The sequence below is a fragment of the Falco peregrinus genome, chromosome 7, assembly GCF_023634155.1.
Source record: "Falco peregrinus isolate bFalPer1 chromosome 7, bFalPer1.pri, whole genome shotgun sequence".
Lineage (NCBI taxonomy): Eukaryota > Metazoa > Chordata > Aves > Falconiformes > Falconidae > Falco > Falco peregrinus.
In genome coordinates this window covers 10,505,755-10,531,040 of record NC_073727.1, presented here as the reverse complement: position 1 = coordinate 10,531,040, position 25,286 = coordinate 10,505,755, and the positions used below count along the sequence as shown (strand labels likewise).

Here is a 25,286-nt window from a genome sequence, read left to right as displayed (position 1 = left end):
ACATTAAACAGATCAAGCTGACTGGATAAAGAAAATGCTGATCCACACTTTGGAAGTCAATCGTATTTTCCCCTCTGCCCTAACCTTTAAATATCGTCCGTCTTCTGGGAAATGCCACGGCAGCGACTCACCCCCGGGCCGCGCCCCCGGGGCCGCCTCAGCCCGGGAAGGGCAGGGCCCGCCGCCCCTCGGCGCCCGAGCCCCCCGGCCCGCACCACCCGCCCGGGCCGGCTTCGCCGCCACCGCCGCCCGGGGGCTCCAGGGCAGCGCCCAGGCTCCCTCAGCAGCTGCCGCGGCTGGCGCGCAACCCCCCGCCAGGCCGCTGGAACCGGCAGATTAAAACCGCGCGTCGGGCGCTGCGAGGCAAAGCGGCCACAGCCGCCACGTCAGGCACCGCCGGCACGGGGCCGGGGGGCGGGCACCGCCCGGGGCGCCGCTATGGAAGGGGGGGACGCGGGGCTCCGCGTAACTGCAGCGCGGCCGCCAGCAAAGCACCGAGCGGCATTTCCCCGCGGGGAGCAGGCGGCGGCGGGGCTGGGCCCGGGGCGGAGCGGAGCGGGGGCGGTGCAGGGCGGTGCTCCCGCCCGCTGGGCCGCGCCGTGCTGGGGAGAGGGCGGAGCGCGGCCTGCGGCCCTCGCCATGGCCAAGCACGTTTTTCTCACCGGACCCCCAGGTAACGGGGGCAGGAGGAGCCTGGGGAGCGGGGCCCGGGGAGGCGGCGCGGGCTGCTGGGGGCTGCCCTGGGGCCCGGCCTGGCGCCCGGCCTGGCCAGCCGCCCTGCGCGGGGCTATGGAGCGCTCAGAGCCAGGGGAAAGCGCCTGCGGCCGGGCCCCCGCCCCGGGTGGTGATGAGCCCCGGGAGCGCCTCCCGCTGCAGCCGGGCCCGGCGGCTGCCTGCGGGGTAACCTGGCCGGGTAGCCCCGGCTGCAGGCCTCTACCTGCCCTCCTCCCCGGCTGCCGCCTGTTGAGGTCAGAGCTGCCGCATTCATTAACTTGTTCCTAATGAAAGTCCACTCTAGCCTCTGCTTTGTCCTTGGTTCCTGCCCTGCAGTTCAATGTTGGGAAAAAAACACCGCTGGACAACTATTCCTGCTTTAACTAAACTGCTGCCTTTAATAATTTCTGAGCACTCGTTTTTTCTGTAACTTAGTTGTAGTGATTTAGCTCTTACAACTTAAGTAATATTCAGTTATAGGTAATAATTGGTATCCCAGGTGGGCAGGCCTTGACTGAAGCGATGGGGTAGTTCATCATGGTGGGGGAATCTGATTATTGAGTGTTAAACTATAAGGTTGATAAATAAACCAGTTACAATGCAGAGCTTTCTTTTGTGGTCTGGAAGTAAAGCAGCAGGCCTCATTCTCCTTCTTTTGAACCTTTTGCAGATGACTGTCTTCTCTGGAATTAATTTAAAATGCTACTGCTAGGCTGAGGAAGCAATACATCCCACCCGCTTCATTCTGTCTGTCTGCTTGAATAAAGGCGGCCCTCTGGGAAATGTGGGGGTTAGGCCTCGCTTAGGCCTTGTCTCTGTTCATGTGACTGAAATTGTATTGTTTTGATTAGCTAAATGTATAACTGTAAGTTTTCTTAAACTTTCGGGTTTGCTTTCCTTGGCAACTTACTGAATGAAGGTAAACAAATTGGAGATAGCGAATCTTAGTCAAATGAGTATAAATTCCCTGATAGAGACAAGGCCTTGGAGAGATGGTAGATACCAACAGTGCCACATTTGTCATTTTATTGTTTAAATGCCAACAATCCCTTTGTCTTCAATTTTGAAAAATTCGCCTAATAGTCTGACTAGGTGTCCTTGCAGCCACAGAATATTTTGCCAATGATACTGACTGTTAAGAAAGTAGTTCCTAAATCTGCTTAAAATCTGAGGGAGGAATTTGGTATGTGCCTGTTGAAATAATTTCTGTTGGTGTCTTTAGGCACCTCACAGTTTGGTCTATGTTCCTTGTCTCTAGGAATTTGGAGGTTTATTCTGAAGGATATTTTTTATCTTTTGATTTTATTTATTTTTTTACGGCAGTGATTAAAAATGAAGTGGTAACACTAAAATTTGTGAGATGCAATAAAGTTGAGTTTAAAAGGAGACTGTCAAGGGATGTACTTGTACAATGGCGAAGAAGAAGAAATAACTCCTTTGTGGGAACTGAGAGGATATCTGGAATGTGGCCAGTGTTCATGGCACAGAAGGTACATCGAACTGTGCTAGGAGAGATCAGGTGGCAAGGGTTTTAAGGATCTGTGTTAGGGTAAGAAAATGGATTATAGGACCACAGGATAAATCAAGTGAGAAGGGACTTTAGGAGGTGTAAAGGAGGGTCAGCTGTGAGACCAGACCAGGTTGCTCAAGGCTTTATCCAGTCAGGTCTTGAGAACCTCAAAGGGTGCGTTAAGACTGCGTGGCCTCTCTGGGCAACTTGTTCCAGGGCTTGATTGTCCCCATGATAAAAAAGCTTTTCCCTGTATCTAGTCAAAACCCCTCTTGCTTCAATTACCTTAGGAAGTGTGTTTCTGTTGTCAGGTCCCACATGGCAAACGAAATTTCCAACGTCTCGGGGCACTGAGTTCTTCCAGTTTCTAGGACATCAACAGCAGTGTGTCCTTTATACCAGTTAGGCTGCTGGTAATAATAGTCAGCTTTGACCTTATGATCTAAAAGGGGCATGAACTCAGCTCTGTTTTTAAAAAGTAGTAAATAGTGGTAGAAAGAGAGATTCATCAGTCAGTCTTGCAGCTGGCTTGGCTATCAGTTGTGTAGCAGTGTGGCTCTCACATATTTAGTTACCTGCCTTGGGGCAGGCTTTGTGGCCTGCCTGTGCACTATCTAAGCTAACAAGTTCAGTGTTAGCCTGGGATGTTTGTACCGTTCTGCTGTAACTTCACTGTAGACATACTTCTTCAAGGCTAATAAAACATTACAGTGTCAGTACAGGATGAACTTTAAAAGGTGCTTCTGTTCTTTCCTTTCCTAGCATCTAAAAAAAAACAATTTGCCAACTTCAAAAGTAATCAGTGTTCCTGCTGAACTGAATCATTATTGTGGTGTTTAGAAATGGGCTTTTAGCATAGAAGATTAATCCTGTGTGCTTTTTGTTTCTTTTTTATTTTTAGGTGTTGGAAAAACTACTTTGATACAGAAAGTCACTCAGGCTCTAAAATCCTCGGGCATTCCCATTGATGGATTTTACACAGAGGAAGTTAGAGAAGGTGGCAGGAGAACAGGATTTGATGTTGTCACTTTATCTGGAAAACGAGGACCTTTATCTAGAGTCAGGTACTGAGGTTTTAATGACTGTAAGTGGCTTACTGTTTCATGCTTCTGCTCCAGTCTGTAGGCATGTTAAATGCTCATCCAGAACGTGATTTCCAGCACACGTATGGCTTTCATAGTCAGGCTCTTTGTTTAGTTCTTGTGTCCTGGCTGATACCTGTATTGTGTGTGGAGACAGTGTCTCTTGCGTAGTGAGCTGTGGAAAATGTGCTTACAGAGGGGTGTCGTCTCTTACTGCCTATTTTACACTAGATAGAGAGGAAGCACTGCTGAGCCTTTTATGGTGAGGCCAAGTTTCTTTGGGATACAGCAAGTAGCTTATTGTAGGCAGGCAGGAAGACTTTTTGTTTCCACCAAATAATTTATGGAGGTGGAAGTGGAAAACAAAAGGGAAATTGCATATAAAGTTGTTTTAAAGAGCCACTGACTGGCCCTCAAAACCCACATGTGAATTTTAAGAAAAAGAGGGTTTCAGAGCCCCACTAAGACGGGGACTTCTGAAGTGCAGAGTGGTTCACAGTCTCTCCTGATTCACTAGACGTAGCTTTTCACACAGTGGAAAACTTAGTGTAGGTCCAGGTACATTCAGACATAGATGATCTGACTAAATAATTTGAATACTGCTGATAAAGGAGATTCACCTAGGATAGTGCAATGCAGCAAATGCAAACTGAGTATTTTTCCAAGATTGTTTAAGGGTTTTGCAGCCCATACTGAGATCTGGGCTACTGCTGTGATGCTGTCTGTAGTGTTGTATTACCAAATTCAAAGATCTGAACTGCAGGCATGTATGTTGATTTCAGTGTAAATATACCTGCTGACTTTTAGATCCCATTGGCTTCTGTACACTGCTCAAATTTGAGTTTACATACTTAGGAAGGTAGCTTATGGTATATTTATTACCTGAGAGTATGTTGTCTGCAGTACGACTTAATGGATGGTTTACGGTGTTTCTTTCATTTTCATGGAAGAATTAAGGGGATTTGACTTGCTACGATAACTTCGCATAAATCCATTTGAAATGACTGCAGTAAATTCTCATTAAGCTCACTACTTGGAATTGTTTCTCTCTCTCTTTTTTTTTTTTTTTTTTTTTTCTCCTCCAAATTCAGTTCTGATTCTTCTACTTCAAGACGTGAATATCGGGTTGGACAGTATGTTGTAGACCTTGTTTCATTTGAGCATTTGGTTCTACCTGTGCTGAGAAATGTGAGTATTCTATGAAAGCTGCTGAAATATGGATGCTTTAGGATAATCAGTTTTATTGAAAGGCCCTTCTAGAGCACTGGTTTTGATATTAATAAATAGCCTGTTTCTTGGGTATCACTGATCCTGATTGACTTCAGGATCAGGAAGCTGGAGGGGCAAATCTGGCTTGTTCTTTTGTGCTTATTGTGGTGGTGGAGAGATTGCAGTTCCCTCTCATTCTTGATCTGACATTGTCCTGTGGGCAGGATCTCCCTGGCCTGAGAGACAGCTAACAGGAAATTTCTTCCTGTGTTGCTGTCTTGCGTATTGGAAAGCAAACAAAATGTACGAGTGGCTTACTACCCAGAACTGTGTAGAGTCAGTGGGTCCAAGAAAAAGGCTTTTGCTGCTGCTGTTCTTTACAGCCTTTTTTTTCCCCTCTTGTTCTGATTCCCATCTTCTTCCAGTTTCTTGAATCCAGTGGTTATTTTTGATTACCACTGTACGAGTACCTGCAGACTGGTAGGTTTTAACTGATAAAGGCAGCCTCATAATTTCAGATTTAGCTTGCTGCACAAGTTATCTGACTGTGACAACTTTCCACAATTTTTCCTATCCTTCTGTTACTGCCTTTTTCCTTCTCCTTCCTCTCACTCCAACCTTTCCCCTTTCCAAAATTAAACAAGAGCAGCTCTGATTTTGGCAGTAACGTATCACAAACAGTGTGCAGCAGCTGCTGAACTGTACTGCTGAAAGAATCCTGTTGTGATTTTTCTACACTGGCAGAGCTCAAGGGGCCAAGGAAGAAGGGACTTAACAAACTTTCAAAGAACAAAAAAACCAAAGCGGTGCAAGGAGCTAAAATGAGATTGAGGATCTGATTCTTCTTTTTGTTAAGGAACATTAAAGTCTGAGAGTACAGAAGCAAGGATGTTGGGGGCAAGGGAGAAAGGAAATGAGTAAAATGGGACAATTTTAAAGTAACTTGATTTACTATGTTAGTAAATAGAAGGATAGTTTAATAAAAAAGTCTTCGTTAAGCCAACAGTGTACTCTGGATCCTTTACTGCTGCATTAATGTGAAGTCCAGAAGACATCTTGCTGGAAGGATGTTAGCAGTGTTGAATTTTTCGGGTGGTTATATAGCTTTCTACAAGTACAAGAGAGTGAAGAGAAGAAGAAAAGGGGCCAGCAGGGTCAGACAGTGCATGACCCTGTTCTCCTTGAAAGCATTCTTAATCAGTTTTGTGGGAATGTGGTCATGCATGTAGGTGACACAAAACGGAAGAGGAGGGAGAGTGAGGAAGATCATAGAACTGAAACAAGAAGAGACGAATGAATGAGGGCAGAAGAGTCACAGATATGGTCTGGTTTGATCAGAGAGCAGAATGGGCCTGTGCCCATTTGGTTTTGAGGACTGTTTCAGCTCTTAAGGCTTGGATCTCTTTCAGTCCAGTGAGAACAGGGGTAGATCCTACAATGGATGATCTCTTTGGCTCTGGAAACTTTACCAGGCAGGACTGAGGATTTTTTCAAAGCACAATGCTCTGTTTCTCAGTGTGTGACCTAGTGACTGGTATTGGCTTTTTAGCTCACTGATCTATGAAAGGGTTTTAGATAAAAACAGCTACTCATCAGGGACTCTAGCCTGAAAAGATTTTAGGATGCATGTGTACGGTTCTTCCACTTTTCCAGAAGCAAATCCTTTGCCTTGACAAGGCAAAACATTTCAATATTTTCTTTTCTTAAGGTTCAGTATAACATGGCTGCTATTGTTATATATTCATGGATCTACAGTGATGTTTTGACTTGGGTTGATTTCCTCCTTACTTCTATAAATAATGGAGTACAGTTCTCAGTTACTTTTACCGAAAGGGTAGGCAGTGCACTTTCTGTTGAATAGTTCATCCATTCTTCCAAAACAGATAATTTTACGAGTTGCCCTTCCCGCAATGACAATCACCCATGTTCCCTCCTGGACTTCCCTGCTGCTCACACCACTCTGCAGCATGGTGCTGTTTGGCAAAGTAGTCACTTCATGAAAAAAAGCAAACAAACCACAAATGTGGTTAATTGTTAGTATGGTGCCTATCCTACAATCCAGGAGGATGGCTAGGGCTATAGAATAAACTGCATCTTGACAAAGAAATGGAAGGTGATTGTTCTGATTTGAGACAGGCTTGGAAATGGCTTGTTTGTTGCCCAGGTAGCTTTGAAGAAAGCTAGTTGTTCTGAAAGAAATGCCAGTTTTGACCCTCCTTTGACCCAACTACAAGAGGAGAAAATTCCAAATCTAGATTTATTGCAAATCTTTTTTTTAATGCTTGTGTTCATATATTCTAAATGCATAATCTGTTGGGAAGAGTGAAGTTTTGAAAAATTGATGTCCCTCAGATTGATTGAGAGCTGCTAGAAAGCAAAGTGCAGTTCTTAATTGTCAAGTAACTCATATGGGACCATTGTGAGAATTCTGCTTTGAAGGAAGACTGATATTATGGCTATTTCCTATTGTAGTTGGTATTTATACTGTATATATATTTTCATCTTTCCAAAAAGCTGTGCCGAAATAGAAATGATAGATTTACAAGTCTGTTATATAAGCAGTTTTGACTCTTTCTTTTTCCCCAGTATTACAATGGAATTTATTTCTTTCAGAGATATTTATTAGCATTAGAAATTATTTCTGCTGCTTGTTCTAAGTTCTGTGTTCTTTACAGTCTCTTGATGTGCTTTTCCACAGGTAAGCCATGGCAGTGATGCAGAGAAAAAAATTTGTGTCATAGATGAGATTGGTAAAATGGAACTCTTCAGCCAGGCTTTTATTCAAGCTGTTCGTCAAATGCTGGCTGGCTCAGGGACCATGGTGCTTGGAACTATTCCAATACCTAAGGGAAAGCCATTGGATCTTGTTGAAGAAATAAGAAGTAGGAAAGATGTGAAAGTGTTCAATGTGAGTAATATTTAATATCCTTAAAAGCCTTCTGTTCTAGGCTGCTGGTTTGTATTTGGCTCTGTTTAAAATCTAATTGTTACTACCAATTGATAGCTGTGGGTAGCACATATGAAATTTTTTATTTTCCATTTTATTCTTAATGGGCAGGTGTTCACCCTATTAAAAAAAAAAATCACATTTGGCATGTACCATAGCAGTCTCACACAGCTGGCTTTGCTTGTGAGAGGCTGTAGAAGTAAAGATATAGTTGTTTTAAAAGGTTTTCTTGCTGTAGTATTATTGCCATATAAGTATTCATTATTCCTAAGAGTTAAATCTTTTAAAGTACAGATTTTCAAACCTTTTTTTTTTTTCCCCAGACTGGCTTGCGGAAGTATTACCAGTAATCATATTCAAGAAAAAAAAAAGGAAACAAAAAAACCCAGCAGTAGTGGAGCTTGCAGAAACGCTTTCTAGGAGAAAGACACTTGTAAATGGAGCGTACTTTCTCTGCAGTCAGTGAACCAATTTTGGGATTCATTATATTATCTTTACAGCCATAATTTTCAGAATACTAGGGCCTCAGAGTGCATTTCTGATCAGATGCGGGGAGATTCTCAAAAACTTAGCACAACAAAACAGCCTGTTCACAGGAATACGTGTAAGTTTTCCTTAACATCTAGGTGTCCTGGATGCTTCGCAAAACCAAGCTAAACACAGCCCCCACTCCTTTGATTTACTTCTCTGCTTGGTGTGTACTACTTGTAGTAGAGAATAAAGTTTTATATTCATCTCTACATCTCTATAAATTTTAAATTCAGTTAAGTGGGACTTACACATCCTGGCTTACTAACAGAGGTGATGTACTGTAAAGCAGTTTACTGTTGCAGCCTGTTCTTTATCAGATGCACATCACAGAGAGAATACTTACTTTGTTTTCATCCAAGTGAATGAGGAAGGAAAAAACATTATTTCAACAACTTTATACTGAACGACCTTAATTACTGCAGGGAAAGCAAAGCCTCCATCTTCTTTTTTCCTCTCAAAGTGAGATTAATAAAACTGCAGTGCTCAGAAAAGTTCTGCAGCTTTCTTTTAGCTGATGGTCCCCATCATCATCTTCAATTTCTGTTTTTTAAATTAAATGTCTGTTTAATGAAGTGCTGAAGCAGTCCTAGGAGCAAAGATGAGAGAAGATTCCTTTCCTTACATAAGCATTCAACTTCTGTTCCTTTCAGAGGTGAAACCTCAGGTTTCACACTGACAAGCTGATGTGTGTTGGTTGTCAGGGTACTGAACAGGGGCGCACATGAATGTGTATTTTCTATGACTTGCTTTACAGTGGTAGGACTGGGGCAGAGGGAATGGAGAATTGCCTCCCCGAAAGTAACAGTAGTTTGGTGCTTAGGCTGCAGTCATTTCAAGACAAGCTTCTGCTGACTTGTTTTTATCAGGTGATGTTCTACGGGCATGTGCCACTTGGCCCTGTGTTGTTAGCTGTATCGGTCTGCTGATAGCTCTTTTTCTTAAGCAGTGACAACAGCCAGCAAAGTCTTCCTGTAAATTTCAGTGGAGCAGTGTTTTTTCTAGCTACAAAAAAACCCCAAAAACCAACAAACAAGAAATGAGCCATCCTGTTTATCCTGCAGAGGTTAGGATGTGCAAGTTTCTTTGTTTAAATAGAGTTATCTGGTGAATCCATTAGCCAAAAGCGTGGGTATGAAATGGTGTGACAGACTGCAATAGCTCCCAGGTGGCAGAGACCTGCTATGCTAAAGTTTTGTGCAGGAGAGCATCTGTCTCACTTGCTCCAGTGACATGCTACATGCTCTTTCCCACCTAGTTAAAACGTGTGCATGAGCAGGAACAGAACCTGCCCCTGGGGAGTCAGAGGTGTTACTAGCTGAAGTAAATACTGGATCACCAGCTGTGTTCTTCAGGGGCTTTGGCATGGGGAGAACCTGGAGTGCCCAAATAGCTTGTGGTCAGTAATTTCTTACTAACTTTTATGGTGCCTGGGAAGTGCAGAAGTAGGTGGCAACCCTCCAAAAAAGTTCTGCCTGCTTTGTCACTTAATATGGGGTTTGGCTGCATTCAAGTACCTCGCAGAGATTTCTCATTCTTCTGTTAGTGTCACAAGGACATTTCTGATGTTTGACGCTAAATGCATTAGAGACAGCTGTTTGGGATTGTACAATCCCTTCTGTCTTGAAAGCGTATTTGTTTGGTGTAAGTGGGCCCAGATGCCCTAAAAGCAATTGAGAGTTTGGTCCCAAATGTTTAATTTATTATGTTTAGAGCACTTAACGATAGGAGCTCTGTTATTTAACACATTTCTTTCCATTGTTGCCCAATTCCATTTTGCTGAGAACTAAACTTTCCAGAGAAACTACAGAGGCTCTTTCTGCACTGCCCAGGTCTGTGTAGTTTTGCAGACAGTGTCATAAATGGATCAGATTATCCTTAGCAGCTGGCACATAATTTTTTTTTTCTCATTTTCCCATCTATTAATTTTGCTTCCATGAAGCCCATTGGTGAAGTTTGGTTGTATATGCCTTTTAAGAAGGAAAAGAAAGAGTTAAATGGATCAGAAGAAGAAAAGGCTCCATTTGACTGTACAAGAGGTGTTTCCTTGACGGTACTTTTAAGGGTTAGGAGGAGAAAACTTTTGTCCTTTACTATTGCCTGCTTGGAGTCTAGGTGGTATTAGGAGTCTAGGTGCAAATTACCTAAATTACTTCGTATAAACAGCATCTAATTTTCAAGTCCCTATCTAAAAATGTATCCATCTGTTTGAACACTCAGTACAGATACTGGGAGATTTGTTCTGTCTGGGAAAGCTGCCTGCACAGAATGTCTCCAGATCTTAAGAGGAGACTTGTATCTATCTAGCAGCCTTTGTAAAACAGTTGTGAAAATTTCCCAACACTTGGCACATTCTCTCTCCTGCTCTCACTGGACTTCTGGCATGTAGGTATGGAAGAGGGATAGATAAAATGTACTATTGTTTTTGTTGGCTGTGAGACAGTGGGAAGAGCTATTAAATGTTCAGAAGGTCCTTTGAAAGTCAGAATATCGGGACACTTGCTGTGAGATTTAGAGTTTGGCTGATCTATGCTCTGTGCCTTGTTTACCTTGGGGTCTCTCAATAGTCTTACTGAAGAGCAATTCCATTCTTTGTTGTCTTGCTCTCTTTGTTATTGTGGGATTTTCTGTTTATATTATAACGGGCTTGGAATTATACTCAATAAAAACAGCAACATTTTCAGGCAGATCATCTCTTTCATTCCCTTTTTTATTTCTTTTATTTTTTTAATGTCACTTTTTCATCTGTCCCATGTTGATCTGCTTTCTTAAATTCAAGTGGTGCAGGTGAGGCCACCATCTCTAGGTTTCACAGTGTTGGTTTTCAGCATTTGGATAGGATGTCTGGGACTCTAAATAGCAGTAGGCTCCCAGAGCCAAATTCTTCAGGTAAGGCTGTCACCTATTTAAAAATAACAACGATAATAATAATACTTTCTCCTGTTCAGTATTGACTGTAGTACTGGAAGGAGTACAACCCCTTGTGCTTATATCTTAAATGCAGCTGCAGGGAATGCAGTGAAACCTTGCTGGTAGAGAGTTTTATGCCATGCACAGTGTGGTGTCTCACCTTCCTCATCAAAGAGCGTTTCTCAAACTTTGTTAAAAATATGAACGCCCTTACTTTTTTTTGGTTCATCTGTCTTTGATTTCTTCCTGCCCTCTCTGCAGGGATCTAAACAGTGGGGAAAATTTCTTAGGCATTTTAAAATGAGGCTTTTACTGACACTTCACAATTGCTTGTTAACCCTTTTACCACCCCAGCTATCTCCCCAGATTTTGCTTGAGTTAGTAGTGCATGGCACTGTGGGACACTGGGCTCTGTATCAGGACCCAGTCTATGAAGAAGGGGTAATTTACACTCCCTCTCCTTCTGACCCCCCACCCCCCACCTCTGTGTTCTGTTGTTGCTGCACCTGGGAGCTGAGCTGACAAGCAATGCTAGCATATGCTTGGCCGTTCACAGTAATTTGCATGTGCTGCGATGCAGATGGGCCCAGCAAAAGACAGGACGCTGGGTTGTATGGATTTTTCACATGTACTGGTCATAAAGCCCAACATTTTCATGGGCTGGCCAACCAAAGGTGTACCTCAGTGTGCTACAAAAGACCCCTGGCTTTCTCAAGTAGTCTTGTTTCAAGGTATTTCTATCCTGCAGTGCTAAGGTTTCTCAGAATAGAGAGTTGTGCTGCTAAGCCTGTTGTAATTTTTTCTCATTGCAGATGTTTTTGACTAGATCTGTCATCCTAATAAATACAACCCTTTAAAGTGCTGAAGACATAAGAACTCCACTTTATAGTCATAAAATTATATTTGGTAATTGGAAAGGATTTCTAGTAATGACGAAAGTACATGCTGGTTCCTCGAGTGATTCCTGTTAGTTATTCAAGCCCTGAATAATACTGCGAAATACCATGGGTAATTAAATCAAATAGATCACTGAATATTCAATTACATATGCAGGTTTGTGAGTTTAGCTTATTGTGTTCTCAGTAGCAGAAGGCGGCAGGTGTTTGACACTCAACATTCCTCCACTGAGAAAGATGCATTTGAATTTCTGCTTTGTTTGTTTTTGAAGTAAACACTGATACAGAGGTTATTCATCAAATTACATCAGTTTTAATTTCTCTTTCTCTAGGTTAGTAAGGAAAACAGAAACAGCATTTTGCAAGACATCTTGGCAGCTGTGGAATCCTGCAGAAAATGAAGACCTTTTCTTGCCTGTAAACGCTAAAGCCTTTATTTCAACAAAACATTACGACATTTTGCGGACGTTTTAGAGTCTGTCCTTCCTCCTTTAGCCCCTGGAGGCTTTACTGGAGCCTTCAGGGTAAGCAAGGTAAAGCTGGTAATACTCGAACATGTGAAAATGAGATAGCAGTATTCTTGTTTATTCAGTTCACAAGGCAATCCATTCAAAAGATTGAACAGATGCATATTTAACATCCAGTTCTAATCTGGGTATTTGGAAGTTAGGTGGCCTGACTCCGATCCTAGTTGCACCATGTAAAAGCAATTAACTGTCAGAACTGTTTGAGATCTTCGTCCTTTCACTGTGCTGAGGACTGTTCTGCCTAAAGAGCAATTCAATATCTGGAACGTAGCCCTGGTGTAACAGAACAGAACCCTGCCCAAAATGTGCTCAGCCTGCTTCATGTAGAAGTATCTTTGCTGTTGGTGACCCAGCTTAGGTGCGTCCAGGTGTGTTTCGCCATGGGTGTTGACAATTCACATGGTACAAGGAATAAGCAGATGCTCTCCCCCTACCCCCAGATACCCCTTCCTCCAGTTGCAGTACAAGAAGGGTTATCTAGAATTTAAAGGAAATTTCTTGTAGTGCCAAGTGACATTTACAGAACTCTGCTTCAGGAGAAAAAAATAACCAACTCTCCTAAGTGGCCCTGACAGTAGTTGGTAAGAGGGCTGCATTCTGGGATTATTTTTAAGTTTCTTATGGCAATCCCGCCTCGCACCCCCTTAAAAAAAATTATATATAAATCTTCAAATCCATAAAGTTCAGTCAAATCTTGAGTTGTGTATTAATTCAGGATCAACTTCATGCTGCATTCGTCTATATGGGTTTTACAGTCCATTATGTTTATTGATACTTTGGTTGGTTGGTTTTTTGTCTTATTCAGTTCTGTACATGGTTAATGGTGAAATAAGTGTTTGAGAGTGTTAGACAATGTGTTTCCCTATGACGTGTGCAAACATGTTCAGGAAAAGTGCTACCACTTAATCAGTTTTGCATGTTGTGAAAACAGAATTCCCTCCCAGGTGCACACTTGTTCATTGTACGATTTATAGTCATCTCTGGCTGTAAAAAGTTATTAAGAATTTGGTCATTTCTTAAGATTTTTTTCTGTGCAGTTCAACAACTGTTAAAATGAGCAAGCTATATAAAAGCATTTTCAAATATGACTTGTATTTATTTCTGTAAAACTGACACCCAAAATTGTAGGAGACTGGATGGGGACAGGCATTTTTACAGGTGCCCTGGGAATTGCTGGGACCATGGAGGGAATGTCATTTTTCTTTCCTGTATTGAGAACGAAGGCCTGGGACAAACATCACCCTAGATGGTAGGAGGTACATGCTATATTAAAGAATGCCATGGCCTTGTTCCCAGATTGGCCTGTTACGCTACTGTTCTGCCCAAATCCGTTTGGATGGCAGTATCATCTTCATCATATTTAGAAAAAAAAGAATTCCTTCTAGGGTCCTGCTCCTTTGACAGTGTACAGCTCCTGGCTGCATTTTGTGCAGTAAGATTGTTTCCTGAATCACTAATCCCTTAATTATTTCAGGCATCTTACTTAGACAAGACAACTTGTTAGAGGGACTTGGGATCAAAGTAAACTTTTTCAGGGCTATGTGCCATAGACATTCAAACAGAAGCCTCTCTGCACTTAAGCGTTGGATGTCCTGCTCTTTCAGCATTGTCTCTGAAGCTGTGAAATATGCTGCAAAAGAATAGTTCTTGCAATTATGAAATAATTACCCAAAGTCTAGCAAGGTTTTAATGGGACTGCAGTTGAGTCTTAAATGAAGACTGACCTTTAAAGCTAAATCAAATGGAGATATTTGACACTTCTCCATAGAGGCTGGACAGGGGAGTTCCTTCAGGAATGATGGCAGAGTTCAATTTTTCAAATTCCAGATGCCTACTGTAGTCCCATCATCTAGCAGACTGGAAAAAAAGAATCAGAACAACAAGTTTGGGGAACTTGGCCAGTGTGCTTATAGTACTGTTAAAGCATTTTAAAACAAAGCAGGGAAGACCTTTTGTAGTGAGGGTAGGTGGTCAACAGGAAAAACTTCCAAAACGGAAGTGGATTTTTCCTTCACTGGAACTGTGAAGTGTCAGATCTTTTAAATCAAAGGGTATTTTTGCTACTAATATTGTCTTCTGTTACCTATGTCAAGATTGGTGAGAGTCTTTAATTTGTTGTCATTTTTTAAGCCCAGCTCTCTGAGATAGAGTTTTTCAAGAGAAATAATGAGAAATGTTGTGGTCTTGTGTTCAGCAGATCCTAGATGACCTTAACAGTCATGTCTGGCCTTTGAATCTGAGACAGTCCTGAAAAAGTGATTTGCCTGTTTCAAATATACATGGAGTGGGTGAGAAAAGTAGTATTTCCAACTAAACTTAGTTTCTATGACACCCTGTGTTTACTTTAGAGGTAAAAATTTATTGTCTGGTCTTGCACTAGTAAAGCATTTGGAAGGCCTTGAGAGCATTGTAACAACAAACAGCATTCACAACTCCCCTGATGGGCTGATTTCACTAAAAGCACACATTTGGTGAAAATAACCTCTGATGTACCAGCAAGATTCCAGATGACAATGTTAGTGCGCCTGCAGGTTTTAATTGGTGCAAAAAAGGGGAGAATATGAGGTACCAATTATTCTCTCGAAGCCTGAGAATCAAGGAGATTTTTGGCAAGGAGGCTTGTAATTCCAACATAAAATTGCACACAGCATGGAATAAATGGGGCCTGCATTATTTATCATGCATTAGGCAATTTTTGACTTGTAAAACTGAGAAGGATGAAAGTGAGAGGTGAATCTTTAACACTGGACCTACTGCAAAGTTAATTACAAGTAATATGTCTGTGTTGCAGATTTAAGGATGTACAAGCACTACTGAAACATTGTGATTAAATACCAGCTCGCAATCCAGGGAGTAAATCTAAATATGGCAATAATTGGGTAGTTAAAAAATATGCATTGATGAGAAGATGATTATTACATGCTAGAGAGTTTCACTGGTAATTCTAATCTTCTAAAATGAGCTGCACAAAATTCATCTAATCTTTAAGTTAAAATTCCCCGGCAAAAGAGCAGTCAGCTGGTGAGTCGGAGCCAAATGCAGGTGACATTTTTTGCTTTATTCTAATAAATAGCTTTTAAAAAAAGCTGCAAATGACATCACAGAGAGTCCTAAGAACATAATGGTTTCAGAATATGATTCATAGATATTGAGAGTATCTGGCCATCTTGTTGAGGGAAAACAACTCGCACTGTTAAGTCCTTTTTGTTAACAGTTGTCTTAAATGCAATGAATGCCAAGACTTTTTGTCTATGGGAATGAGGTGAGACTTTGCAATGAGAACTCCAGTGCCTCACGGGGAAGAAGTTTGTATGACATTTCACAGTGGAGGGAACAGTAGGACCTCCAGCATTTGTATTTTTGGATGAATGGAAGCAGACTTTATACGTTGCACCCATCACTGTTTCCTGCTTGCTTGCTGTGGTGGGAAACAGCTGAGCTGAAGGCCAGGCTGGGGGCTTGTCGGCTTACCTGGTGGATGTGAGCAGTTCAGCAGCTTGTGGTTGGCTTCGGTGAAGTGTTACTAGAAGTCTTTTTACCAGATTTTTGGCCGTGTTTTACCTGTAGGGAACATAGCACCTGGCTTTTACTGTATGATGTAAAGAAGAGCCTATTAGTAAAAGGAAAGTTTAGGAAAACAATGGGAGGGGGTGCGTATACCACATGTAATGCTGAAGTACTGTGTTTGTCCTTGTTTTACCATATACTGGTTATCCTCCCTCCTTTAGCCTGCTGTACTTTCTGTTCCTCTCTGCTCTCTGGTTTCGAGGGACTGCTGAGGGAAAATCACTCCTGATGTTTCTTTTCAGCAGCGGTGATGTTATCTGGGGTTGAGCTGGGGCCAGGGGCAGATAGGGCCTCCATCTGTTCAGCCCTTCTGATGTTTCTGTGAAAGAATCGCATGTACCAAATGCTCTTGTGGATTCAGCACTTGATTTCCTCAAAGGATGCATTCAGCTTGCTAAGCGAGGCTGGAGTGTCGCTGCTTTCAGGTTGTAGAAACAAGAAGGTTCTGGGCTGGCTGAATGAGCATCAGGCAGGCTTCTGCCTTCAGCCCCTGCTGAGTAAGTGGCCTCTGCAGCTCTGGAAAAATTCAAGCATAGCACTTGAATCTTGAAAACTGACCCAAAATGGAACTGCCTATAAAAGATACTTAGGTGGTGGTGGTGGCAGCCACCCTTCCTGCATCACAGCTGTGGTAAGAGATCAGGCATGTAATGTGGGCAAACTGTTCAGCCTGAGCAACTTCAGTGCCAAGTTTTAGCAACAGTGTTAGGCACTTTGAAACCTATCAATCATTAGTGCTGTGGCTGATGTAAAAGCAGTGAAAGTTGCCTTTGTTTTTAATTCAGAGCCCAAAACTGCCCCAAAAGTGGGGTTCCTGAGGTGTCATGGGTACCTCCATGTTGCAGTTCTGAGGCACCTCGTGTGTGAGGTTAGGTATCAAGCTGCTTAGGTCTTGCAGGACTGAAAGTATGGCTTATAGCCTTTGTGTATCTGTAGGTACTGGTGCTGAGAATACCATTCCTATGGGCTCAGGTGCCTTTTGGTGCTATGTGGAGCTTTTCCGAGCAGGTTGCTGTTGAAATTAGGCCTTGTGCAAAGGTTAGGTACCCATTTGTTAGCTTTGTGTGTCTCACAGCCTTAAATGCGTCTTCTGTCACATACAGAGTAATCGGGTCTCTCTACCTCATGCAGACGTGGGGGGAGGTCTAAGATACGCTTAATCAGTACAACCTCGTAGGTAGTTCCAGGTTTTTATTTCTAACCGTCCTGTCTGATTATTCTGTAGGATTGGCACATATTTAAAAACACTGCATATAGTAGTAGTCTTAATAACAGCAGACTATTTCCAAAACTGTGGAGATATATAACCTGGGAGACTTTGTTCTGTCATCTTCTATTTTTTTTGTCTTTGTTACTGTTAGTGGTTGTTCTTGGGAGTTTTTCAACCCACTGTGCTAAAGTAACAGCTTCAAGGCAAAATGAAAACTGTAAGACATGGCTACGAAAAGGAACTGATTTTTGAATCTATCTTTGACTCCTGCTGTGCCCTGCTTGTGCACTGTGCCTCAACAAAAGAGTTAGCACGTGCCTTTTCTGGCAGCCACCCTGTGCAGAGGCTGAGCTGCAGGGCACACTGCTGTCCCCAGGGAGTTTACGCTCCAGGGGCCAGTGGCTTGAACTAAGGCAGGAACTGTGAGGCAGCTGCGTTAACTTAGGGCGAGGACCAGAGGCTGTGGAGACAGCTTTACAGCGTAAGACTTGTAGAGTCTCTTACAAAAGATGTAGTGCTGGGCCTCGGGGCTGCGCTAAGCAGATACAGCAGCTTGCCACTGGAAGGATTTGTGCAGCTGTTTCCCAGTCTGGTTTAGTATGCTTGCGTTGGGTATATAGAATAATTTATGTTAATTGGGACTAGTGGAGTTACTTATTTTTCATGGAAATCAATTCAAGCTAAAGTTAAAGATGTGAAAATTAGAGGCCTAAGTGAGGATAACTGAGTATGGTAAAGTTTTCAGTGTTTTCCAGTCACCTGTTTGCCCTGCCTTCAAGCAAGGCAGGGCTTAGGAGAACAAAGTAGTGATGGTTTGTCTTAGACTGCCATGCAAAAGCCCCCAAGAAAGAAATGGGGCTGGTGGCTGTTAGGAAGAACCTTCCACCTACCTGTATAATCTCCATCCTTTATTTGTAATGAAGCACTTCATGAGGAGGGTGGCGAGAGGAGAGGTACGAAACTAGAAATGATCAGAAGGGAGCTGGATTCAATTTCCTCTTCCACATCACACCTGGGTGCTGGAGGAGACATTAGTAGGACCTAAACTGCACTGATGACCATGTGTCCCAGGGGGCTGTACATGAATATTCTGCTTTTGCCTGTGCAAACGTGAGCAGAATTTTGTTTAGATTGTGCCGAGCTTTACAAATAACCAATTCATCAAGATCTGAAGTGGAAGAAAACCAATAGATTTCTCAATTTCATGAGGCAGAAAGCAAGTGAAAACAATTCAAAATAAAAAAGAAAACCCAAAAACTGCTGCCACACAAAACATACTTGGATCATTTTATTTCCACTAGGTGTTATTTAGTTCTACTACTCAGATCTTAAGTGTGGCACAGTAGGAAGCTCAGAATGCAACTGTGTATTGCCTAGCAGTAATGAGACTTAGCTACAGTATCTCTTGTTAAATCTTTCTTGTTAATTGGGACAAGACAGCCTGGCTGCACATAATCGTGTTGAGAATTAGAAACAATCTATGGTAGTTACAGTAAAGAGGAACAGCAAGACACTGATAGCTGCAATTTTTTTAATTAAAAAAAAAAAAAGCATGTGTGTTAGACAGTAGAGTAGAGAAAGGATTTGTAGCTTTTTGACTTCCAAAGTAGTCATGCATTCCTGTAAATCAGTGTTTTTTCAAACTTTGTGAAAGCATGGCCTCCCTTTTTGCATCATCTGTCTTTATGCAACTATTAAATTGGCAGCAGCTCAGTTTCTCTGGGGGAGGGAGATCAGAATGATCTGTAATTACTGGCCACAGGTGTTTATGGACACTGAGCTGTGTCCAGCAATTAAAGGCATCTACCTGTTCCCTTCCTAATGCAAACACCTTCACGCAATAATTACAGCCTGCTTTGCACTTTCCTGTCCTTGAGGAGCATTCCTCTGGGCCCTTTTGCAGCTCCTAAGGGGCTGTTGCCTGGAATTTGAGAAACACTACTGTAGACCAAACAGGAGCATGAGATAATACCTAAGAGCAGCTGTTTATGCAAAGCTGCTTTCTTTGCAAGTAAGGTGCACCATATGCTTTGAAGGCTTTCCATGCACTGAATACTTTCCTCACACTTGACTTTTGTTAGTCTGTGTAGCATGGCTTGTTCACACAATATTTCAATATGGCTGCATGCAGTATATCAATCTGTGATGCTATGTTGCTATTCAGAATTACCACCTGCATAAACATGTTAAAAGAAAAATATTTGCTGTTGGGAAAAAAAATAAGTCAGATTTAGCTCTAATGTTACGGTACATGTTGTACTATCTTTTTATGTATTCATTGCTTCTGTTCAAAGTTGCCTTTGCTGTATGTTATGTCTCAAATGCCAATTAGTTTGCATGCAATCAGCTGTTTAGTTATGGCAGGAAAGAGATATCTTGTGTGCTTTTCACTGAGTTGTATTAGTATTTCCCACTGTATTCATTTGTGATTCCAACCGTTCCAGGGGAAGGAACGTTAAAACAGGTTGTATTCATTGTTCTTGGATTTACATGAACCTGAGTTGAAGTGGCACCACTGTGTGTCTTTCAGGACATCTTTCAACCCTACTCATGGCAAGGCCTTTAGCTGAAGAACATCTGCCCCATAGTATTCTTGTGTAGAAGTTAGAAAAATAAACATCAGGAGGTTGCTTGTTACATTTGAAAGAACTGAAATCCTCGTGCAGCTCCCTCACCTAACGCTGTCTTTATTAAATTCTAAGAAGCGTGTGGCCCTTGCGCTAGGAATACTCTTTACTGCTCCTCAGACAGGCTTTGCTGAGAAGCAGTGTCTTCCAGGGCCATATCTTCTTGGCTGGCCCTTCTGCACTCCAGGTTCTGACTCATGAATATGGCATGGGCTGGACCTGCCTCTCGCCGTGGTCTGCGTTCTGTAGCATTATCGGTTGCTTCACAGGTCTCGGTGAGTTGCTGGAAAGAAAGAAAAAAAGTCAACTAGTTTAGGAAATTGCCAAGTAACACTTCAGCTATTTTTTTGAAGTGATAGGTGAAAAAAGTTAAGAAATTATTTAAGAGTGTTGTTTGGTGAAACTGCATGAGATTCATAACGTACATTATTCACAAGGGACTTCTGAAGAGAGGTACTTGTCACTCTGTGTAACACACAAATTTGGAGAGAAAACCAGACCAGGAGCAAGAGGTTCAATACCAAAGATGTACATGTATGGAGAGCTGTAAAATAATTTGGACTGAGAAGGACTTCTGGAGGTCATCCAGTCCAAAGCGCTGCTCCAAGTAGGGCGGACTTCTAAGAAGTAAATTGGGTTGCTCTGGGGCTTGCTTTATACACCAGATTTTAAATCCAACTTACAAAGAAACCTTTTCATCCAAACTGGAAAGCAGTTATCAGCCTGAAAATGTCATGCACAGTGTCACCCCATTGTGAGGAGTCCATTAGTATAAAAGCTTTCCAGAACTGTGCTGTGTTAACATTTAAATAAAACATTTTCTCCTTACCACTTTCAATCGAATAGGCACCTGGACTCTGAGCAGTTACTTTGGCCACGGCTTGGCCTCATCTAAATTTAACCATGTAGTCTTAGTGTATCCTCTAAGCTGTCAGTGGCTGACAGAGAGCTATGAGCGTCCCAGGGGAAGATTTCTTCCTGACAGCTATAAGGATGAAGTGGATTGTCCTCTCCCCTGAATACAGAGGCCACACCAACAATCGACTGAGGCTTCACGCCCAGATTTTAGATGGCTTAAAGTTAGGCAAGGTGAATCCTACCGTTAGTGCTCAGTGTTGCAGGCTGGCTGAGTTCTTGCAAATTAGGCTATAAACTGTTGAGAATTGGAATTATGCCTTGTCGTTTGATAGGTTCAGCTGTACATGTAGAAACATTATTAATGCTCATTAGAGTAATAAAGCAGGATTGGACCCCGATGAGTAACGTTCAGTCACTTTCTGTTGAAGTTCATGGCAGAACTCCAGGGAACTGTACCATACATGGTATTTTTGGGTTGAGAGCAAAATACACAGGCTGAGGAGCTCGAACTTTGGAGAATTCTTTCAAAACTAGGGAAGTTATACACAGTTCAGAATGCTAGCAGCAGAAAAGTGTTCTGGACTTTCCATATCCACAGCCTTCCCCTGTTGCCAATTTAGTTTCCACTTTGATAGGCCAAATGTGAAAGTCTGTCTTAATTATGTTGTCAGTCAGCCTCTAATTGCAGTCACCCTTTATCGCCCGTCCATCTTCTCACATTACTGTTCTGTAGTGCTGAGGTGCAAGTTTCAAAATGCAGGACAGCAACTGATGGCAACCCAAGTTAAATAAATATACTTAAGTAGACAGTAAAACAATAACGCTATTATGTGCATTGAATTGTTCAGGGAAGATGGGAATAGAACTGGGAGCCTACTGGGAAGAGGGCTGGAAGTTCTTTGTGTGTACTGTTTTGCTGTTAGAAAATGCTGAATCACAGGGCATGCAGGTTTCCTTTGGGAAGTATTTCCTGCAGACCTCCTTTGACTAGCCCTTTCAGCAACAAGATTTCAGGTCCTGGATTGAATTTCTGGTCAGAGAGAGGGACAGAACAAGTGCGCTGTTCAGTGGGAACCATTCCTCTTTGTACAAATAATTAAGTCCTGTGTAAGCAAGCAAGGAAGGAGCTATTTAGTCTGCTTATGATGGTACTCATCACCTGGGCTGCAAAAGGTGGAGATTTAAGTCCCTTGTCTAAGTGAAGGGAAGAGGGACTTTGCCCCAGTTTGCAGTTTCAGGTGTGTGCTTAACAGCCAACTTGTGTATTACTTACAAATACGTCACTCATCTACACACTATATTTCATTGTGTGTCTTATTTCATTGTGATGCAGCAAAATTCAAAACAGATACCAAACTCTTGCCATTGTTTTGGAAAAGACTATTGCCTGACCAGCGAGAAGGAAGAAACCGAACAGTGGTGAGGACAGTTCAGGAACTGATAGGAAAGCAGGACAGCAGCTCACGCTTAGTACTGCTATTTTGGCTTCATCCTTACCCGAGCTGCTTGACTTGCTGCTCTAGCAGATGGACCCATGGCAATATTCATACTGCTGGACGACTGGGTGTCACTGGTGTTACCTCCATCTGCAGCAGAGAGCCCAGAAATCACCAAAGCACTTGAAAAACTTCTCTTGCCGAACAGCAGGCTGAGAGTTGAGCTGGTGGAAGAGGCCAGACTGGACCTGAGCATTGCTGCAGCTCGGTCCTGCACAGTCAGCTGGCCAGCAACAGGAACAGCAGGGGACTGGGAAAACACAGACGTTGCTGAGTTGTGGAATGACAGCTGACTACTAGAAAGCCTTTGGGCGATTTCATGGGCAGATGTAGATGTTTGGATGAAAGGCTGGCGGCTTTCTACAATTGGTCCAGAGTGACTTGAAGCAGGGGGCCTTTGGTTTGAAGCAGTGTGCGCGTGGACGGACTGACTCCTGGCTTTTCTCCTACCTTTAAAAGAAAGATAAATATATTTAAGTAAGTGGCATCCTGATGAAATACATGCTGTTGACAGTGTCCCATGAGTACATATTACTATTGGCATATTACTACTGGTTTTAGCAGCATAGGAATCCCAAGAATAACAGAAATTACAGATTGCTAAACCTATGAACCTTTTCTGTGTTTTCCACTGCAGGGGTTCTAGCTTTTGGTCACGATAGTTCCAGCGGTTCTGCACTGAGTCAAAAGAGAGGAAAATGAGAAGATACCTCAAGGAAAGTACTATAATCAGAGGCTCACACCTATTCTGCCCCATACATTTTAACCAGCCCAGTGAATGCCTGAGCATAGTGTTGCTGTAACTTTACTGCCCTTTGACAACCACACTAAAGTAGGGGATGTTGAATACCCACCTGAAACTGCTTGGTATAATTAAATGTAAAAGGAAAACCAAAAAACTGATAGTTAAAATGGCACATTAAAAAGAATTATTCCTGCGTGTGGGGAAAGAGAATGAGAATTCAGTCCAGTGGAAGACTACAGCATTCAAGGCACAAGATAGTTTTTAAGACTGATTTTAAACTATATCTGAGTTCCAGGAGTGATATTTACAGTATGCCACAGACTGAAAAGACGTGAACACTTCTAGTTCAGGTAGTCTGTTGCAGGTCTGAAGGAGACCCACGTAGTGCTCTTGCCCCGTTCTGTGAAGCATCTCAATGCAGCCATTGTTGGATACAGAGAACAGATTAGATAAGTAATTCTGACATGCCTAGACAACTTCTGTTTTCCTGTACCTATACACCCCCATTTATAAAATTTATATCAACACCTCATGTTGTTCAAACTAATAATTTCTGTATTTGTTTTGCTTGCATATTTAAATAGGCATAGAATGAAAAATCTGTCACCTTATTGCCCAGTGAACCTACCAGATACCTGCTTGCACCCAGGCACTCCGCAGGTAGCATGCAGCGGGCTGGCATGCGCCACAGGTCCCAAAAGAATTGGCTGTTTCTGCACATAGGCTCTAACCCAGGCTTACGCAACAAATACCCACTCATGCGAGTGCCTCCTTGGCTTTTTTGCTTTCCAGGGAACTCCAAACACTAACACAAGCTGGCATTTTGGTTTTCTCGCTGTAGCTGTGGGGTAGGGCATTGATGCCAGAAAATCTGTTGAGAGCTATCAACACAGAAACAAGTTTTTCTGGCAGGCATGTCCAGGTTGTTGGTAATTTTTTTTTTTTGCTTTGTTTTTTCCCAATACCCAAACTATGCAGGGGAGGGAAGTACTGAAACTCCTCCAGATAATGAAATTTTGCAGGCATAGAGGAATATAAATCTCACACTGTCTTCTAGAAATGCTGACTGCTGAATTCATGAGGGTTCCAGTAACGCAGAATTTCATATCCAAATTTTTTACATTATAGAGCTGAAACATGCTGGTTTATATCCACAGACCTGCTTTCCAGAGGCTGGTATCATTAGCTCCATTTTTGAGATGCCGAAGCAGAAAGCCTTTAGGTAACTTGGCACGGAGTCAGATGGCAGAGCTGGGCCACAACCTGACTGGAGCTCTTTAGTTGGACTAAAACAGAGTTGGTTTGGCAAGCACTAGACACTTTCACACGCCACTTACAATGTTTCTTTAGTTCTACTTTTACACTCCAAACAATAAAAAAAAATAATTTCCTAAGACGGAATGCAAAGCAGCGTTCTTTGTAATAAGAGCCCAAGATCTCTGCTTGAGAGCAATGGGACAGATGCATATGGCTTCTGTGTGCCACGTTGCGAGTGTCTTCTGCACTTCAGACGTGATCAGTGGGGAGGGCACACACTGTGATGGGGGTTCAAGCCTGGCTGTCACCTCGGCACACGTCTGGCCTCCTGGGGATTCAGGTTCTTCAAACTCTGGAGTTTTACTGAAGTGCTTTGGTTTCCGCATCTGATGGTTATTTTAATATGTTACCCTTTTAAAATAAAATGAACGGACTGGAATTAAGAACAGAGGGGCTGTGGTGTGTTAGTTTGTGCAGGGGCTAATGTGGCCAAACATCTGTTTGTGATTTGAATTGCCAAGCTGACCTCTGTCCAAAAGTATTCTATATTCATCCCAAATGCAGTGGGTTAGAGCATTGGACAGGAGACCACCCGCATTTACACATAAATAACTGTCTCTGAAAACACTTAGGAAACAAAAGGTGGTCTATAAACTGCATCATGAAATAAGGACACTTTGGGGGAGAACCCCAGGCATTTCCAATGGTTCTGATTTTGGTCGCACTTTTATATAGGGCTTTAACTGCATTTTGCAGGCTCAGTGACACCAGGCTGCAAAATGAAATACAAAAACATGAAATGCACTTGATTCACAGATTCTGAGTCTAGAAGGGATTGCTGTCATCATCTTAGTCAGCCGTGCTATGTAGCATGGGCCATGGAACTTCCTGGAATTAATTCCTGTATAGTGTTATTAATTACTACTGTGATTTTTAAAAAATGTCTCCACTATCTCCATTCACAGAGAATCCATCAACACTTAGTCACTTGTTTCACTGTTTATTTACTCCTAGTGTGAAAAATGTGTTCTTGATTCCAAATCTGAATTTGTTTAGCTTTGTTATATCCAAGTCTGCTTGAATCAATGGTCTTTGGTCACTATTTGTTGCCTAGGTAAGTACTTACAGACTATGATCAAAGCACCTCTTACAATATAAATTGTTTGAAAGCTCTTAATCTTTCACTACAGGATGTATTTCCCA

At 42.4% G+C, this 25,286-nt stretch overlaps 2 protein-coding genes across 4 annotated transcripts in view; one reads left to right on the top strand and one right to left on the bottom strand.

Moving 5' to 3' along the window:
- Positions 1-528: 528 nt before the first annotated feature.
- NTPCR (nucleoside-triphosphatase, cancer-related) lies at positions 529-13,411 on the top strand. 3 transcript variants are annotated; one of them, XR_008748049.1, is made up of 6 exons: positions 529-673; positions 3,126-3,288; positions 4,398-4,494; positions 7,214-7,423; positions 7,786-8,066; positions 12,129-13,411. XR_008748049.1 is itself a non-coding variant. In XM_055809944.1 (5 exons), the coding sequence occupies exons 1-5, from the start codon at positions 640-642 to the stop codon at positions 12,195-12,197; spliced, it is 573 nt and encodes a 190-aa protein (XP_055665919.1). In that variant the 5' UTR covers positions 529-639; the 3' UTR covers positions 12,198-13,411. The 3 variants fall into 3 exon arrangements, 2 of the variants coding, with proteins under 2 accessions (XP_055665919.1, XP_055665920.1); XM_055809944.1 differs by lacking the exon at positions 7,786-8,066; XM_055809945.1 differs by lacking the exons at positions 7,214-7,423; positions 7,786-8,066.
- A 4,964-nt stretch (positions 13,412-18,375) lies between these two features.
- Positions 18,376-25,286, bottom strand: part of PCNX2 (pecanex 2) — a 159,735-nt gene continuing 152,824 nt past the window's right edge. The window contains exons 33-34 of the mRNA XM_055809946.1: positions 22,083-22,531; positions 18,376-20,010 (exon numbers count right to left, since the gene is read on the bottom strand). Of these exons, the coding sequence (XP_055665921.1) occupies positions 19,834-20,010; positions 22,083-22,531 (626 nt within the window). The 3' untranslated portion in view covers positions 18,376-19,833. The remainder of the gene's footprint in view (positions 20,011-22,082; positions 22,532-25,286) is intronic.